Raw genomic sequence first — 17,230 nt, forward strand, 5'->3', positions numbered from 1 at the left:
GTTCAACACATTGCATACAACCCTAACTTTCAACCTGTTGACAGCACTGTGTAAATGTAGTTTAAATCTGCAGCTTGTAAAGTGTGAATGTACCTTCAACCTTCTGCTGTTGGTACAGTGTGAATGTACCTTTGACATGGTACTGGTACAGTATGAATGTACCTTAAACCTGCTGTTGGTCCTGCTGTTGGTACAGTGTGTATATACCTTTAACCTGCTGTTGAACATACATACACACAGCACTAATATTAGTACTGTGTGTATGCACCTTTGACATGGTACTGGTACAGTATGAATGTACCTTAAACCTGCTGTTGGTACAGTGTGTATATACCTTTAACCTGCTGTTGAACATACATACACACAGCACTAATATTAGTACTGTGTGTATGTACCTTTGACATGGTACTGGTACAGTATGAATGTATCTGTTAACCTATTGGTACACTGTGAATGTACCTTTAACCTGCTGCTGTTAGTACTGTGTTTATGTACCTTTGACTTGCTGTTGGTACAGTGTGAATGTACCTTTAACCTGCTGTTGGTCCTGTTGTTGGTGCAGTGTGTATATACCTTTAACTTGCTGTTGGTACAGTGTGAATGTACCTTTAACCTGCTGCTGCCGCTGGTATAGTGTGTATGTACTTTTAACCTGTTGTTGCTACAATATATATATTTCTTTAACCTGTTGGTACAGTGTGAATGTACCTTTTACCTCCTGTTGGTACAGCGTGAATGTACCTTTTACCTCCTGTTGGTACAGTGTGAATGTATTTTTTACCTCCTGTTGGTACAGCGTGAATGTACCTTTTACTTCCTGTTGGTACAGTGTGAATGTACTTTTTACCTCCTGTTGATACAGCGTGAATGTACCTTTAACCTGCTGTTGGTACTGTATGAAGTTATCAGGGCTGCTGTCGGGTGCATCTGCGTCCTCCTCCAGAGCGATGCAGTCGGAGATGCTAGGCAGCAGTTCATCCAAACACGGCCGGGACGACAGGCTCAGGTACTTCAACTTCCTGTTCTCACAGTTCAGCTGGAGGGCAAAGGTCACAGGGTTACTGGTAATGAATTACAATGTTTGAAGTATCTGGATATTTTATGTGTTTTGGACCATTTCATATGTGTTTTATATCTATTATGTGTATATCTATCATTATTTTAATTATTAGAACTGATTTTTGTTCATGTTTTAATTTATTCATATATGTTATTATAATGAATAATATTTTAATTGTAAAAATAATCCTTGTCATTATGTTTTATACTGAAAATTGATATGTACACATCATATCTACATTACAACACAATTAAATATTTAATTTTAGAATACTTACATTAAGCAAATGTGGTCAGATCTGTCTGTCTTCTCTTGAGATGTGGCAGTGCAGAGTCATCCTGACGCAACTGTTCAACTAATCCATTCCCCTGCTAATGCCAGCCAGACCCTAGGCTAATCTTATAGCATTGATTAGAGAGTGTGTGTGTGTGTGTGTGTGTGTGTGTGTGTGTGTGTGTGTGTGTGTGTGTGTGCGCGTGTGTCACCTTTGTGGCCAGGGCCTCTGCATTTTCACGACATGACTTCTCAATCTCCAGCTGAGTCTGCAGAACGCTCACCTCCTCAATCACCATCTGCGACACTGGGAGGAGGACACACACACACACACACACACACACACACACACACACACACACACACACAGTACATATGATTTTTTTTTTTGAAAATTCATTCAATATACTGGGTATATGTTTCATGACTACAAATCACCACAATGTTGTACATTGCCTAAACCTGTGCTCAGCATTGCAGAACTGATGGCATGTCATGCTGTTAGCTTATGCAGTCTGCACACAAACACACACACACACACACACACACACACACACACACACACACACACACACACACACACACACACACCAAAATTATATGAGTGGCACAGCTGGCCTTTTCAGCATTCTGGGGTTTGCTTCGTTTCTTTGTTAGGAAGCACATAAAATGTTCATAAAATGTTTTTATGCTGAAGAGAAGGCCAAACATCTCCAAGCATGGAGACCCCCCACCCCACCCCACCCCACCACCACACACACACACACACACCATCTTGCCATCTTCACTGAGCAGTTCAGTTTCATCGTGGTGACAGAGTCAGAACAGGACCCTGTCAGGCATGAGGCTGCTGTGGCTGGGTCATATTACAGCCAGCAGGAAGCCTCTGTTAGCGTCCCTAATCCATTAACAGTGTCTTCCCTGGCTGATGTACACTCCCAGATCTGATTAGATACGGCCCTCTGCCATGTAGTTTCTGCCCTCAGTCTCTGCCGGAGAGAGGGATTTTCTGTCCCAAACAACTTCAAAAAAGGTGTTTGGCAGCAGTGTCATGTTTTCATTTGTTAAGGCTAGACAGCTGAATGTATACAGAATGATATGTATAGTCTAATAGCCCTTGTTTCTTTTCCTATCTCACCAGGAATTTCTCTTCAATCACTGGGAAAGCGATGATCAAGACAACTTCACAAACCTCACAAACATCAATTCAGCTAATAACATGCTGCCTGGCTGTCATTTTCCACATGCAGACTGATAGTTAGGCTGCTGAAACTCACACCACCCTGCCTGCCTGCTCAGCAGATGGTCAGGTTTCATACAGATAACAGGCCTGGAGCTCAGTGGTCTGCTCTGGACTGCATTTCTACTCACTCTTACTGCATGAACACCTCCAAGGGCATAGGTTTTGACATTGCTGCCTTTTCCTCTCTGACACAAAACAAAGAAAGTTATTCATTTCTGTGCAGCACTATGCTTAGTCTTCTATGAAATGATTTTTGTGGGCCCTGTGCAGCATAACTGAGGATTTGCTATTGCATCACAAACTCATTCACGGCTCTAAATAATAGTGAATAATCTGGTGAAGTAGACTTGTTTCCAAATATAGGTTACTATGACACCGTAAGCTGTCTACGCCCTTCTACTCGAAAGAAACACGTATTAACATTCGATTACTTGCCACTACTACAGCTAGCTTCTACTATTTACTGCAATTAGTGAGCTAATGATGTGTTAACAAGATTGTAAGCTGACCAGATACTATGGTGAGGTAGTTAACACAGATACTAACCACATCTACTAAACTAGCATTCATACTCAAGCCCTTTATATCCTGTAACTGAGCAAAAATAAGGCCTTTTCTTTGTTTTGTTTATGTGTGAGAACTTGTAAAATGATGGTCTTATTCTTGATCAGGATTTAACTGAAAAACAAAAAAAAAAATTAAAGGGTATCGTGTGTGCTTCAGAATGAGATACATATGCTGATTTAAAAGACAGCACACAAAAGAAAGAAAGAAAGCACACCAAAAAAAAAAAAATCACATCAATGTTGAATCAGATGGATATTCAATTTTAAATGTAACATCCTATTGAAAAAAATAAAATAAATAAAAAAATGACAGGACATAATGGAAATGCCATCATGACAAAGAGCACTACGACCAAAACTCTGTTTGTGTCCAACAGACCTGCAGGCCCACTGACCCCATTAAGGTGCATTTTAGCCTGGATTCCTATTTTGCCTTTATTTCAGGTACAGGGTGATGTGCTCCTGGGCTATATGACTAATGTCCCTCTGTCTGGTTATGTAGCATAGACAAAAAAAAAAAAAAAAAAAAAAAAATAGGACCACACTCATATAAACACACACTCACACACACAGCAGCAGCAGCAGCAAGACTACAAGACCAGATCACTGTAACAGGGTTTTGTCTGCAGTGTGAGGCTGTCTATACATTATGCATGTACCGTATATGGCTGCTTTTACAGATCAGCCTCTCTGCAAGACATCACACTGCAACAGACTGCATCATCAGCCCACTAACATATTGATTTGTCTTCAAAAGCACCGAGTCTCCACCTCATTTAAAGCTCGATCCACCTGCAGCATTAGTGCTACAGAGCAAATGGAGAGGTTTGAGCCAAGTCCAGCAATTCAACTTCAACTGCAAATCAAAACAGGCCTGAAGTGCTTTTCAAAGATCCAGGTCTTCCACAAGTCTTTGACTGGAAGTTTACTGGCACTTTAAAAGGCTGGATCTTCTATATTTTAAAGGTAATCCCATCTAATAATCTAAATCTAAATCAATGAGCATGTCTGTACCAGAAAAATGTTGCCCTATACTGTATGTCATAATCATAATCAGAAATACTTTATTGATCCCAAAAGGAAAACTAAGTCAGTTGCAGCTGCTCAAATTCTCAAGAGAAGAATATATTATAAGCATAGGTGAAATTGTAAGAAATAGAAAAAAGACATAATAAATATAAAAATATGTGCATTCAAAATTTGTAAAAAAAAAAAAAAAAAAAAAAAAAAAAAAGTGCATTATGTATAAATATGTGCATTAATCCTTCAAAAATAATACAACAATAAATATGTAAATAGAAACTGAGCATATGTAAAAAAATATACCTATATACACCATATATACACAGGGATATTGCACTGTTGAATTGTTGTCAAGTCTAGTCCCTTTTTGGATATGGTGATATACAATTTGTGTGTTTTATATGGACATGTATGCCATATATGGTAATCCGTAAAAGATAACGCCTCTAGTAATACTCAGTGTGGTAATAAAAATGCATTTTTTTCATGACACACATTCATTTGAAGCAAATCATGAAACGCACAAGAAGAGCCTAAGAACACAACTGAATGCAAGTTAAACATAAAAAAAATTGAGTTATATGACTGAAACAAGTGTAAGCGATCGACCTCAGGCTATGAACTCAAACATTCATGTTTTTTTGTTTTTTTTTTCCAAACAGATAAATTTGACTTCTCCCCCCCCCCCCAAAAAAAAGATGAAATACAAAAAAGCGTGGCTTCTGGACAAATGCAGCTTGCTTTAAAAGCCACGTCTTTTGTGGCCAATAACGACAAAGTAAGCGCGAGCGGAGTCCATTTAGAGGAAGTGAAGGAGCAGAGGGGATACAAGGAATCGCTCCCTGAAGAGACCCGGCGCCACCGCTCAACTCCCAAACCTCAGTTTACCCTCACGTCTCGGTTTACAGAGCGCTGCGGTGAACCTAACAGTTCCACTCGTGCGGGTTTGGGCTGAAACCGGTGCTAATATTTCTGGAAGTGAAGTTTCCGATGTCTGCTGTCTTGCTCTGATATTCCACACCTCACAACCTGACCCTTTTCATGTCAGACATTTCATAGTCCAAGTGTTCGGTATAAGAATAAATCAGACATATTAAGTGCACATTAATTATTCAGTGTTTCCCCTGAACAATATTCCTGGCAGAGCGGGAAACGGCATTTGCACCGTTTTAATTTAAAGAATAAGAGCGATAAACATATTTTCTGCATACATCAGTGGGTTAAAATATTGCATATTACAATCAATTCAGGTTAAGAGCTGCTTGCTTTAGGCAAACAGTGCAGCATTGATTATGCGAAATCAGTCCAACAGGATAATCATCATCTATCCTATCAGAGGTGAATGGCACTGGCTTGATTGAGTAGACCATATCTTATCAAAATAAAAGGCCAATATCAGCCTGATAATGTCAGCAAACCATGTGTTTTTCTGTGTGTACTAAAGGCTAAAATCAGGCAGCTGACCTAGTGACCTTTTCCAGCTGGGGCAACGTTTATCTGCATATCCAGTGCATTCAAAAGGAGGAAAGACAAGCAGAAAAGGGAAAGATAAAATGAGAAGAAAGGAGACATGGCTTCTGCATGGACCTTGTATCCCTCATTGAATATTTAACACTTATATGGGCTTCCTGGTGTGATTCCCTCGCCAAGCCTGTTTAAACCCACAGCGCTCTCCGAGGGGCTCGATTCAGTCGCTTTAACCACCGCTCCGACCCACATGCCACGGCGTATCGCTCTCTGCTCGGCTGCACCGCCGTTTCCGTGCAGCTCTGCCGGCTCAGCCGCGATGCTAACAGGGCGGCTGAGTCAGTGACAGGGAGAAGCAAAGGTACAGACAGTGGGAGCTGGTCACACACTGCTATTTATAGATCGACTCTGATTCGGCTCTGTTAGATGGACTGTCATTGAAACTTGCAGAGAGGCTTTGCAGTTGCGTCACGATCCTCCCAGCGACCACAGCTGGCACTATCGCCGAAGTCCACTGGAGGTTTGACTGTACTCAAATAATGTCTAAATATATAAACCAGGCTGGAAAAAGAGAGCTGGCTGAACGGGGTTGTTGTGGTGCGCCTGTAGATCCACTCAGTAATGTTCTGAATAAAAATGATGTATGATGAGGATGATTTTTTTTTTCGTTTTCCAAATGTAGGTTACTGTGACACAGTAAAATGTATTGTCTAAAAGGATTACTCCAACATCTCATGTTAAATCCAGAATTATTAAAAAAAAAAAATGTTTTACGAGAATTTAATTTGTGCCAGATCTTCCTATAACTTCAGCAGCGCATGTGTCACTAGATTAGATGGAAGGATACATGTGTTAGGCGGTTAGACGGCTTTGCTTTTGCAGTAAGGTTTATTTTTTCACTTTGACAGGGCTAGGCTAATGACTCCCATAGACTTCAAGTGTTTATGCTAAGCTAACACAAAATGCCGAACCAGCGGACGCACAGAGGTGAAAATGGTATCGAAAATCTTGTCTCAGTCTGGGTAAGGCGGTAAAGGGGGATTTCGCTCAAAATGCAGGAGTACTCCTTTAACTGATTCAGTTCTGCTAAGGTGGCCTAGTTGTGTGTTTGGAAATACAGTCAGTTGTTCACAGAGGACATCCAGCACGGCTGCCGAAATGCCTTTATTCTACCCCAAAAATCAAATGTGGCTGATAAATTTTGGGATATAAGCCACTCTGGCCGGCGAACAGAAAACCCATCTACCTCCCTCATTTAGCATTACAAACCTTGCTTTCCAGAGGCAATAAAAAAACATATTTGAGCGCTGAATCTCAGCGGGGTTTCCTTTTTAATGAGCGACAGAAAGCAAGAGTTGCACTAGAGGGGCTCCATATCGTATTTTAGGTCAGTAGCTTCTCGAAGTTCAGCGCTTGAAGTAGATAAATGGCGTGCCCTTAAAAGCTGTAATGAACAGTGAAGCTAAAAACAGAAGCCAGCCTTTGTTTTCACCAATGAACCGGAGCTGGGGGAAAGCCTCTTTAGTGACGATGCATGTTATTAACAGATGATTAGCGGGATGAGCCAACGGTAATCGCATTCATCCATGTGTGATGGTCAAATCCCAACACCCGCGGTTAAAACAGGTTGAAAATACCCTTCAAAAACTGGATGGGGAATTAACACACAAGCCACCAGGCAGACCATGGGAGATGTTGACCTTTCCTGCTGAGGCTGTCTACCCTATGAGCCAGTTTTTACAACAGGGAGGGGAGTTTTTACCATTTTTTACAGCTGGTAGGGAAATGAATGAATTTTTGGGGTGTGTCGGTGGATGAAACAATCAGTCTTACTTGGCCTACAAAGGATTTAGAGCAACAATAACCAAGATTGGTAACGCCACTGCTGATTAAATCCACTTTTTCTTTCCCCATGCAAAGCTACAAGTGTTTCAAATGTGTTTCAAAGATGCCACACACCTAAGAGCTTTCGGTTGGTTTAAGACACCACTTTTATCATATTTTATAATATACACCACAGTGAATACCAAAATTAATCTGCAGTTTATCTCAACAATCAAAACTGGAGAGTATGTCTTAATCAAAATTTGAAAGTGACTCACATGCTTTCCCTTTCGCCCCGTATGTGGCCGTCTATTTTTGACCCACTCCCTGTGCTCTTGTGCTACTTTGAATGTCCGTTTTGTGCGTCTGATATTTTATGTCAAGAATCAAACGGCACAAAGTGTAAACATGTGTAAATCAAGCTTGTCATCGTAAACGAAAAGCTAATGAACAAACGACAAATAGATTGTGAAAAAAAAAAAAAACATTTTCGTTGACTGAAATAAAAATGAAAATGAGGCCTTACAAACTAATAATAATAATTATGATGATAACTGGCTGAAACTGTATTGTGTGATTACAAACATAACTAAAATAAACTAAAATTATCGGGGAAATGCCTTTTGTTCATCTGTGACTATATATATATATTTTTAATGACCTTTTTGAATCCTGACAAATACCCCATATTACAAAAAAACAACAAAACATAACTAAACTAGCAAACCTTCTTTAAAAACAAAGTAAAACTAAACTGTAAATGAAAACAAAAAGTCACTACAAGATAAAAATAAAAACTAATGAAAAATACACATCTATAATAACCCTGGTGTAAACAGGTGTAAATGATTTATTTCTTTTTGGTGACCACATCAGTAGTTTTTTCCCATTTGCATTCATAGTGGAGGAGACATTACATAACAAAATCAAGTCACTGAAATATTGTGTTGACCCTGCATAACACAACTACAACTACTCACTAATGCAATCACATATGCATTACAAATGTACATACATTTGCATACACATAAAGAGATGGAATGAAATACTAAAACAGATGATGTGAATAATCTAAAAAAATAAATAAATAAAAAAAAAGGAATGTGTACTCAGAGGCTAAGGTAAGCACATCAGTTTGCTATGATGCCAAACTTCCAAAAAAAAAAAAAAGAAAAAAATTAATCACAATCATTTCTAAATAATTTTACAGCCTCCATTTGCACCTCCTATGATCCAGATTATAACTTTACCCACACCATCACATCCATTTTTTTCTTTCAAACAACAAAATTACAGTTGAATCTGACATAGTTATTATTTCCCCTATCTTTTTGTGTACCTTTTTTTCCACCTTCTTCTTCCATATCATTTCCTTCCTTCTCTTCCCCCGTTAGATATCAGTCCAGCGGATACAGGAATGGACATTTTGTGTCTAAACCGAATTTTAGGATGCTGGTTAAATCTACGAGCGGCTTTCTTTGTGCCAGCACTGGAACGCAGGGAAAGTGCTCTTAGTGCTGCACAGTAGACTGAATATCTAGGCTGCATATGCTAACAGCGCTACAGGCGACCAGTTTAGTAATGCTAAGTGGTAACACAGTTGGCTTCCAGCTATAAGTGCAGTTACAGTAAGTTTAGTCGACGTATGATGTTGAGGTGAGCTGTATGATTTAGGAAGTTTGCTGAAGGCGGAGGAGAATAAAGCTTTTTTTTTTTTCGCTTTAAGGGTAATTTAACATAAGAGCTGTCCTCATTTATTTCATTTCACTTACTTGTTTTTTTAAAGTACCTAAATCACTCTGGTTTTATGATATAGTTCCTCCACTTTTCTTTTGAGGTGAGATATTTTTAGGCGAGCCCCTCAGGCTTTCTTTGCATTGCATGTGCAGTGTGTATTTTCCTCCGTTTCCCGTGTTCTTATCATTCCTGTGTTAAAAATAAATGAAACCCACCCTGCATCCGAACTGCCTGCATCTGAACTGAGCTCCGGTTGTCACTAGAAAAATCCCATTCTGAGAGGCATCTCTGACACCCGGGGCCTTTGCAAAATGACTTGAGCATAAATTACAGAGTATAAGCCCAGTTAAGCCTGATTCCTCACAGCAGACAGGCTGATGGAGTGCGCAGCTATGGCTGTGAGAAGGAGGTAAGTAGGCCAATCTGCCTTGACATTTGCAGCGTCATGCTCGCTGCTACTGCTGCTACATATCATGGCTCCGAGGCTGGGATCACACCTCATGCATCAAATTCATTACTCTCCCATATTTTCAAATGAGGGAATCCATTACCTCTGCATCATTCTGTTGCAAGTGAAGTGTGTTGCCATGAATGTGTTGCATGCATTTGATTTACGCCTCCAGAATACACATGTACACTACAGGAAATGTTATTTTGCCCCCTTTTTGTTAGCTGTTGCATGATAGATTTCACAATAAGAGCATTTTGTCAGGTAATCTGAGATATGCTGACAACCAATACTTCAGTACTGTAATATTACACTTCTACAGCGGTACTGTGATGTTATTTGGATGATCTTTAGGAGTTTCTGTTTCTGTATTGATGGTCCTGTTCTATTTCTCAGTGAAAGTGGCTGGCCAGGTCTTCTCTCCATGTAACTAACCACCATTTGCGTTCATATTTTAAGCATCTAGCTGGCTGCTAAATTATAGTGCATTACAGATTAAGTGCAATCCCGGTGTAAACATGAGTGTGCTCGTCTGTCGGCAATATGAGCGTATTATCTCATAGTGAGTCACAGGTCAAGTCATGTTTTCACTGTTTTATGGACGACATAATCTGTGCTTCAGTGCTGCTGCTCTCGCTGTCCCTCTGCCCGGGCTGCGCTTCATCATTTCAGATTCAAATGAGCCTGAAATCAAGTGCCTGGCGCCGAGCTAATTCTCCCTCATTGAACTGGGTAAAATGTGGCCATCAAATATGGAGTAGCAGGTAGAAAGGCCTTTTCAAGGACCACAATAGATTCAGAGTAATGAAGGAGAGGCAATGTCCCCCCCTCCTACCTTCCACATTTTCTACCTCTGAATAATTCATGAAAAGAGATTTTAATAATTCAATGGAATAACATGACGAGAGCGACTGCCGTCTTCATCAGTGACTGCTGCTGCCTCCGGGGGATGGAGGGAATGAATAAATGAATGAATGAAAGAAAAGTGTCAAATGGACGGGATGACGGGGCCCTGCGCTGAAAACGGAGAATCGCCGGTTTTCGCTGACTCCGGGCTTCAAGACTTCGAGACTCGTTTTAGCTGTCCCAGACAAGTTTTTTGAGATCTGGGACAAAATCCCCCTGACGGAAAAGACTCAACTGTCAGGGAGGCCTGTTAAGTTTTAGCAGGTCAGAGAGGCAGACGTGTCGAATTTGTCTGCAGTGCTCTTTTACTGTGAGATATGCTAAGACAGAGAGTGTCGGGAGAAGTAAACGAAGCCTTAGTCAGTTAGAGCGAACTAAATAAATTTCACTTTATGTAGCTATTTTGGCCAGATTAAATTTTTCGCGCTCTCTAATTCACGTTCAACTCTCACTGCACTCCCTGTGTATCCCTAACTTTCTTTTCTCCAAATTCTGCTTTTTCACTTCTTCGGGACTGGTGAGTGTACGTGCTAAAAGAGCGTCAAGCTGCTCTTCCTTCTCAAACTTTATTTTTGAGATATGAGGTTTTCGACAGTTTGGGCTCTGCGTAACTCCATCCATCCATCCAAGCAAACTTCAGCTCATGACTCCTCCCTAAGGCAACATTACACCTCTCGTTAGTGCAAATTAAATGAATCCCCCACATAAGTTTTAGAGGAAAATATAATAACCACTGACAAGTTAAACCATAGGCTGACTACTTGCAAGCCACTCGCCTGGTTGAGTTTATAAGGATACCTCAGAGTTTTCATTCAAGCTGGCATACCTCAATGATCAAAGAAGGATTTGTGAAGTAGTAGCACTGCCATACAAGAACTGAGCAACATCAGACAGTTCACATCCCCACGCTCCTATAATTTCTTCTTCAACTTCCTCTAACAAAAAAAAAAAAAAAAAAAATAGGGTTTGACCTATTTTTACTATTAGGCTATTTTTAGACTGAGAAAAATCACAGTATTCAGTTACTCCATCAGCATTTTATTCCTGTTAGGATGGAAAAACCTCTAAAACAGCATTTAGACTAAACTAAGACATCTTTGTTCATAGCTCTTTAAGGTGTATTTTGGCCCAATCAGATTCCCTTGTCTTGAATTTCAATTTTTTTGTCTCTTATTTCCGTTTTTTCCCCACTTTTCTATTATCCATAACCACTCTAGGGTGAGACGATTATTTTATTTCCTCTAACCCTAGTATTTAAGCGCTGTACTTAAATTTGGTTGCTTGTACGACTGGTAGTCTAGAAATCTAAGCTGTCTCTGTTTACGCACCGTGAGCCACAATCGGTATAGAGTAATGTAAAAAAAAATAAATTGAAACAGTACACTGAGGTGAACGACGTCCAAGTGGAAATTGCCGGCTTCTACAGTTACCGTCTGAACAATAAGAGCTCACTCAGCGTGGCGCTAACGGGCAAACAGCTGAAAGCAGAGAAGTCTGGCCAACACTGCTGGACACAAAACTACCGCAGAGCTCAGAGGTCTCTTCTCTGGGACAGACAACTCTCTGTCCAACTAATGGGGGAAAAATGGCAAATTACAATAATCAGATGATAATAATCTTGTCACATCAGAAAAAGTGACTATCCTTTGTATGTGTTCCCTACACCTGTGTACACTTTTTAGAGATATTATTAATACTCACTGTGTTATGAAATATTTTCCCTTCTTCCAGGTAAACGTAATGCTGCATTTACACATTACTGAATTTTGAATTATTTTGCTAAACCAATAAGCAAAAATAAATGAAAAAAACCCAGCTAATTATACACCTGAAAGACAAAAGTGAGTCAATGTTTCATGATTTGATAATATTGTCAAACTGCTATCGAATTGCATTTTATATAGTCTCTTACCTCGAAGAACCGTCATGACAGCAGTCAGGTACTCCAGTGTCACTCTGCCTTGTTTCTGACCCAAATCAATAGTTAATAATGGAGGTTAAGCTGTCTGCTCTTCTGTAACTGGTCGCTAGGCAGAGTTGAGGGTTAAAGCTTGCCAAAACACAAACGCCTGTCTTTGGTTGGCTAACGGACTTGGCAGTAGTCATGGAAATTGAGAGGCCCCTTTTAAACACACTCCTTCATAGGACGAGGTGTTGGTGATGTCATGAGGTGTGGAGGAAAGGTGTGAAGGGGGCGGAGTCACCGAGGTAAAGACAGAGGAAGGGAAGGTGTCGCTTACGTGGTGGGCTGGATGATGTGTCCGTCTGGCTGGGGGAAATGAGACCTGGATAGCTGTAAAAGGCTTTGTGTGTGTGTGTAAGCGTGTGTGCGTGTGTGTGTGCTGAGTTCTGTTCAAAACCAATTTTTTTCGGATAAGTAAAAGTCAATCCTCCACGTCTGTGTGACTGCAGAAACACAACAGTAATCCATCCTATTTCCGGTCCGTGAAAGCTTTTCCATTTTCTGTTCTTAACACCTTAAAATCCTCTCTCTCTGCCGCACAGGAAATGATGCACTTTGTGTTTTTGGTTTGTTTGAAATAAACAGAAGATCTGGGTGGTGAGCAGGAGCAGTGATCGCCAACATGGCTTAACAGACATAAAATAGGTGAAAAATGTATTCTGATCACCATGAACCTGTAATCGGAACTTAGACACTCAAACGCTGAGAAAATCAGAGTGTGTGAAGGCTTTTCTGCAGCCACAGCGAGCCAGCAGCTGACAAAAAAAGCCATTAAAGCTGCATTAAGCGACTTTGCACACTTCAAATGGCAGCGAGAGGCAAACCGAGAAGTCGTGCTGCGCTTTGTGACGCATTATACCAAACGACACTAAAGAGACAAGAGATGCAACAGATCTGACGCTTTTTACTTTTTTTTGAGACACTTATTTCATAGTTATTAGCACTGTCGCCTCCAAGCAGGACAGTCCTGTGTTGAAAAGGTCAACATTAGGCCTTTCTGTTTGGAGTGTGCATGTTTGTTCGGTGGTCTGGACACTAGAAATTGCATTTGAAGGAGAAGACCAGACAATTTAGCTACTGGACAAACAGTATTTTGAACTGACTGAGGTCAAATCATTTGTTTTTCCAGTAAGTAAACATTTTTATGAAGCCGCCAGTGAAAGACTTGGATAAGTGCATCAGTGTGTTCCTGTAGAGAAGATTTTTGTCTTTATCTATATCAGAATTTGTATCATAATTTGGAGACACTGACAGTCATCTCTATTGGTGGGGGATTTGACGCTGCTCATTGTTGCAGCCCAACTTTGTGATTTAGGCTCATAATGTGGCCAGATTTCAACATAAAAGTCTTGCCGGGAGCAGCTTAAGGTTGGGGGTGGGTGGGGGGGACTCACCTCTCTTGATGTGTTTGAGCTGTCTCTCGGCCTCGTCTCTCTCCTCAGTCAGTCTGCTGCACTGCAGGGGCGGACAGCAGGGCGAACAAATTAGCTCATGTTCCACAACACACTGCACACAGGTCACTGATACCGGCGGCATACAGTTACAGAGTGAGTGAGCACAGAGCGGGCTGGTAAACTGCAACCGCAGCAAAGGCACTCGGCTGAAGACGAAGATTTTCATTCAGAAACACTAAAAAATTTAAAAATATGAAACCCACAGATGACTCTGTCCATGACAAGCCCTCGGGATGACTCACTGCTTCGGTACTAATCCATAACGTGCTTTACTCGCTAACACCACCACTCTACTTTTTTTTATGATGTCTTTTAATTGAACTCCTGGCTCTGTAAAGTGCATGGCGAGACAAACAGACAGAAGTACATTTTAAAATGTGCTGTATGTGCTTTGTCCACAGGCTGGAGCATTATTTGGCATGTGCTTATATCCTCTTGGGGCATCAAGAAGAAACAGAAAACAAAAAGGTTTGGTCCACTGCGCTAAAACCTAAAATCAGCTGGATTTACCTGCCATGGATCAGAGTAGCTGGTTAATTGACCCAATTAAGACCCGAGGAATAACACTGTGGTGAAATGTAGTTCATTTTCTCCACAATTACGAGCCCATCTTTTCTTTATGCATTTCCCATCAACGTCACGGCGGAGGACTCATTTTATGAGCTGGTATTTAACTGTGAGCTTATTACAATTAGCTGTCATCTCATAGCCGGAGGATTTAGGCCTATTAATCTGCTTTGCTATGCCTTGTTCTTTTTCCTGGAGTACCTTCACATCTGTGGTTCATTTTCTTTGGTCTGAACCAGAGTGAAAAAGTTGACTTTGTTGTATTCCTGTATATTTGGTTTGTTTGGGTTTGCACTGACCAACTGCAAGCCAACCAGGGCCTGTGAGCAAAAGTCACCTCATTCACAACCAGCGTGTGAGTTGTGTGTTTGTGGATCGAGCTTCAGTAAATTATCATCCTGCAGGTTTGAGACTAGACTCAAACCTACAGACCCAACAAACAGAGGGGATTTTTCACATTTTGAGTGGTTATTTGGTCTTATTGATTAACATTAGGGTTAGGGTTAGGTCAATGTTAGGGTTAAGGTCTATGTAAAGAGTTAAGGTTAGTGTTGGGCATAAGTTGGTTATGGGTAACATTAGGAAAACACTGTAGACAATGAATGGAAGTCAATTAAAAAAAAACCCTCACTTTGCTGGGAAAAAAATCACCACCAGGACAAACTAACTGAACTAAAGCAGGAAATGCTGAAGAGTGCAGATAAACCATTCAAAACATACAGACTGTTAACACACTGTAAGACAAACAGCTGTGTAACTTTACATTTAAAGTGAGTATAAATACATTTACTACTCACAATGTTTATTCTCCATATGAACAGTTGTTTTATCTAACTCGCCAATCCCCTCCCTGCTAAAGGCAAAGCTGCCCGTCTCCATCTTCCTAAAATGTTGCCTGGCCGTCACAATTACACAGACAACACATCAGTTCTGATAACACACTGCCTCTGTCTGCTCCTGCTGACTTGCCAGCAGCTCGACAAAGGCATCAGGCAGAAGCTGCTCATATACCAATCCACGGGATCTGATGTAAATCTACCTTGTGTTTCAAAGCTTCCGTTCTATTTTTGGGGGAGGGTGTCACTGTAGAAACCTGGATGTCAGAGGAAGGAGAAGCGGGTGAGAGCAGGGCTGCCGTTTGGGTTGTCAAGCGGGCGTCAGCCATCACTGACGAGTGGCTGAGTTTGACCTGTGACACCTACAGAAAAGGTCAACAGGAGGGTTTTGCATCCAACCTTGGTGTTTGAGCTTTACGCCGACATGAAATACACCGCAAGGACAAATGAGCAAAATACAAAACACACAACTAGGCAGTGTGATTTGTCATTTAAATGCATTGAGGGAGGTTTCTGAGACCTGGCATTTCAGCTTGCGACCAAAACCAATCCCACACTGAACTGCAGCACAGGTGAGTTTCCTGCTCAAAAAATGCAGAATGAGTGTGTGTGTGTGTTTGAGGAGGACAATTGATCCCTGCCCTTACACTGAGGGAGAAAGGCCATCTCTCCCAAAGTCTACGTCTCCATTCAAACATGGGACTGAGAAACTAGGAAAACTGTTTTTTGGGGGAAGTTTTTACTGCCTGGCCAAATGACTTGTGAGATTTATGAACAGTTGGTGTTTTCCTGACTTTGCAATATGTTACTCCTAGCCCTTTCCATTCTCAGACCTAACTGATGGACAAAAACACAACAAAATCTCATATCCTACCGTAATTGAAGTTACTGCCACTTTGCTTTGCATTGTTTGTGGGACAGGGACAGTCTAACGGTGTGTATCTGCTATTGCACTCTACCCACAGCTCATTTAAAGAGGTAATTGGAACTCGCGGAGCATTCAGTGACCTCCTGTGTAATAAAGATAACAGCATCCAAACAGACAAAAAAAAAAAAAAAAAAAAAAAACAGCCATCCCTCTGGATTCAGACTGCTTAAAGAACTCCCTGTGTACTGGTTCACTGCACTGGGTTATTTTCCCCCTGTTTGTTGCAAGCTATTCCAATTATTCTACAGCAATACGGTGAAGAAAAGTGAACATGTCATCCCCAATGACAGATGCAATCACTCTTAAGGCCAATCAGCAGCGAGATGCATCATGACTCCATGTTTTATGACAAATGGACCGGTGCTGAGCTGTTAAAAAACCTTCCAAAGTTTGCAAATTTGACTTATTTACAGCGCCTCCATCAGGTCAATCAGCATAAAATTAAAAAGAAAAAAAATTTTTTTTTGAATGTCAGTTACACTAATTACTCAAAATCATATTTTATATATTACACAGGAAGTGGGGAAATAATTTACAAGGTTTAAATTAAAAATTTTGTCATTTAATTATAACACCTGCATTAACACAGTTTCATTTGTGAGAACAGCTGCATGTGTTGTACAATTTATGTTAATTAAACGTAAAGTGTAGCAGTTAAGGCGTTTGAAAGTTGGAAATTTTTAGATGATTGTAGTGCCCTCACAAAGACAATCAGTGCAATTTCTAAAAGATAGCCTGCACAAGAGTGCCGAAATGCATATCTCCAAATTTGGTCAGAATAGTGTCTGAGACAGCTTACCATTTTTGAGTTTAAAATGATTTACCCTTAATTATAGCACCCTGTATACCGCCAACTTCCCATCTTCACCTTCATGTAAGCCACTTAGGGCCTTTCAGCTGAAATCAGTGTAATTTTTTTTCCAATGGCAGTGCAC

At 40.6% G+C, this 17,230-nt stretch overlaps 1 protein-coding gene across 1 annotated transcript in view; it reads right to left on the reverse strand.

Moving 5' to 3' along the window:
- The window catches only part of shtn3 (shootin 3), a 35,746-nt gene that overhangs the window by 15,815 nt on the left and 2,701 nt on the right, over positions 1-17,230 (reverse strand). The window contains exons 2-4 of the mRNA XM_030062753.1: positions 13,905-13,965; positions 1,546-1,640; positions 874-1,036 (exon numbers count right to left, since the gene is read on the reverse strand). Of these exons, the coding sequence (XP_029918613.1) occupies positions 874-1,036; positions 1,546-1,640; positions 13,905-13,965 (319 nt within the window). The remainder of the gene's footprint in view (positions 1-873; positions 1,037-1,545; positions 1,641-13,904; positions 13,966-17,230) is intronic.

Source organism: Myripristis murdjan, chromosome 10, assembly GCF_902150065.1.
Source record: "Myripristis murdjan chromosome 10, fMyrMur1.1, whole genome shotgun sequence".
Classification (NCBI taxonomy): Eukaryota; Metazoa; Chordata; class Actinopteri; order Holocentriformes; family Holocentridae; genus Myripristis; species Myripristis murdjan.